Below are 2,890 nucleotides of genomic sequence, written 5' to 3' on the forward strand. Positions count from 1 at the left end.
AGTAAAGACAACAGCAGTAAAATTTGAAGAACTGCAACTTGTGTTTCCCTAGAAAAGAGGTAGGAATACATTTGGTACACATGTACGTAAGTGCTATGAGGGGTCATGGCTTTATTCATTAACATATTCAGCAATTCCTCTGGTTTACAAAAAAAAATTTAAAAAAAAAAATCATTGTCACTAGTAATATTTAACCTTAATGTAGAGGTTAGCCATGAAGCGAGATTTTTCTAAGCTATTTTTCTACAGCATCCTTAAAAGAGTACCTTTATCTCTCTAAGTGTGTGTATATATGTATTTTTCCACAGAGTATACAAGATGTGACTTTTTTTGGGAACACTGACATTTAAGGAAGAAATTACAATTTTCATAGTACTGCTTTCCATTTTATGGCCCAATAAACAAAGTCTTAGGTTTGAATACTGTTTTACTTTTTACATTGACATATCTTCTTATTACAACTTACTTTATCAAAGTTTTGCATCTGTTCCCTGTTTGTAAACCAAGATTCCTTGTCCTGACTAGGCTGAATGACAAATACTTCATAATCTGCAAACATTTGTGTAAAGCGGTTGGCAAAAACTTCACGGATTTGAATGTTCAGCTGGTAAATCTTGAATTCTTCTTCATCACACTGAATTTTAAGATCCTTTTTGCTACTGGTCTCCTCTCGCACCTCCAGCTGAGAAAGTAAGGGAACATACAAAAAATTTGTATTGTTGCTTTGTCAGGTATTCTAGGTATACAAGATCTTAATCTGCCACTCAGCTGCTACTCCTCAAGTCAACATTCCAATTAAAAAAAAATTACTTACAATTTCAACCAGTGTAATAAAACAGCAACATCAAAAAATCTAGAAAGAAACCTTTGTCTGTAAAAGATCTAATTTCAATAATAAACCATAACCTACTTTAGTACTGGTTGCACTGGATATGTTTTACATTAAAAAAGCATAGATAACAACCACACACATGCCCACGTATGCCATATACTTAATTTACTTACTTTTACTGTTTAATCGCCTGCATAGGCTTTTCAGGGGTTTTTACTACCCCTGCATATTAGGCAAATACATATTTCTGTCTGGTGTAATACAAGTCCAGGTTTAGAACTGTTACAGTTTAGCACATACCAGCTTTCAAATAAAGACAGAAATGCACAGTAAAAAGAAGCTGCACATGTCTAGTAGCCAATTTCCTGTAACCTAAGTCCTCAGCAGCGTAATGCACAATTTATCACTACACAGCCCAGGGTAATCTTTAATGAAGTAAAATGCATTTTCAATTAACACATGGGCTAAGATTTATGAAAACAGCAGTGTAAGATTCAGATATTCAATTCATATTACTTTTGATAGGAATTGAGTTTGCATACGCATTTGCTACCCCTGCTATGGCTAATTATTATAAGAGGCACCACCACACATAATTAGACGTAATACCTAGAGCTGACAACATCTGTACAATGATGCAGTTGCTGCAGCTGCCCCATGCTTCTTAAAGCACCTCAGCTATAGCAGTCCAAGGCCAGCTATAAATAGCATCCTACAGTCATGCTCTCTGCTAGAGAGAGCTCTGCTACTCAGCCATTTCTTCTAATCACAAGAAAGTGGTGTAAATTTAGAACAAATCTTAAAACCAAGAATAAACAAGGCAAGGTGTATTTCTAAACACATTAGCTTTGCCAAGAAACACTTGGAGGATAGCCAAAGGTTTCCCTAGATAATGGGGGCTTAAACTCCACTCCCTCTCTCCCCCAAGCTTGCCCTTGTTTCAACAGATGTTCACAAGGCTTGTGAACATATTAACATAAAGTTCTTTCTCGTGAAGACAGACAAACACAGTCTTTGGACCATGACTTCAGACCACCTGCTAGTGTCCAGACAGAGTGCAGATAACTTCATAGCTTACCTTTTCTAGACTCACACCTGTTCTTTTAACGAGTGCTTGGAGCCTTGCAATAGTCTCATTTTCCTTTAGCAGCTCATAGGAATTCAAAGGTGATCCTGCTATGTTCCCATTTCTTTTATCAGAAACCAGGTCACACGCTCTGAGGCTCTTCATCTTGGAGGCACTTTCACTGCAGTGAAGGTTTCCCTCAGGTGGAATTCCAAAAGCCATTAGTATCTCTGAAATTTCCTGAACAAACTCAAGTTTATTCGGGAACTGGGGTAAATCTTCTGGCAGCTCGATGAAATGGTTGTCTACATCCACAAAGCACAGGTTAGCCTGGGATTTAATTTAGAACAGGATACTATTACACTATCACTAAGCACAAGGGTCACGTTTTAGTCCTCTTTGGGTTTTGTGCTTATTAAAAGGTTCAAATACATTTGCATGTGTTTGGTTATCTTGTAAAACAGACTCGCCCCAATCGTAACTGAACTGGTTGGTCAGCTTTGAAGAAAGCAACACAAGGTCTACATTTCCAGGTCTTTCAAGGAGGTAACTAAGAAAGAAGACTAATTTTGAAGTTGTTTACTAGTTGTTTACTTACTTTTACAAAAGGGATTGTAGCATATATTAGATACAGATGTGTGAATTTTTTCATACACATACAGCTAGAATTTTAACTACAGGATATTTGCAATGCTATTTTATACACATGCATACGTAAGCAGATTCCTGTTGCTCAGGTTATCAGCCCACTCCTCTACAAGATTTGGCAAATTCCCTACTAAAAGGTGTACTGATATTGTGGAAGCTGCAATAAAGTTATCTCCTCTTATTTTGTAAGCACCTTGAGAACTAAGGCAATTCCTTGAAAGAGTTTAGAAGTTTGTTTCCAAGGGGAAAAATGAACTGAACTAGTTTCAATGCTGTTTTCCTGTTCCAATCTCTACCTCATTTACCATCAAAAACGACCAAGGGGGGGGGGGGGGGGGGGGGGG

At 37.4% G+C, this 2,890-nt stretch overlaps 1 protein-coding gene across 1 annotated transcript in view; it reads right to left on the reverse strand.

Moving 5' to 3' along the window:
- The window catches only part of LOC104618139 (DENN domain-containing protein 5A-like), a 48,371-nt gene that overhangs the window by 25,308 nt on the left and 20,173 nt on the right, over positions 1 to 2,890 (reverse strand). The window contains 3 exon segments of the mRNA XM_010283661.1: positions 467 to 682; positions 1,869 to 1,871; positions 1,911 to 2,228. Of these exon segments, the coding sequence (XP_010281963.1) occupies positions 467 to 682; positions 1,869 to 1,871; positions 1,911 to 2,228 (537 nt within the window).

The sequence above is a fragment of the Phaethon lepturus genome, unplaced genomic scaffold (genome assembly GCF_000687285.1).
Source record: "Phaethon lepturus isolate BGI_N335 unplaced genomic scaffold, ASM68728v1 scaffold11233, whole genome shotgun sequence".
NCBI classification, from domain to species: Eukaryota; Metazoa; Chordata; class Aves; order Phaethontiformes; family Phaethontidae; genus Phaethon; species Phaethon lepturus.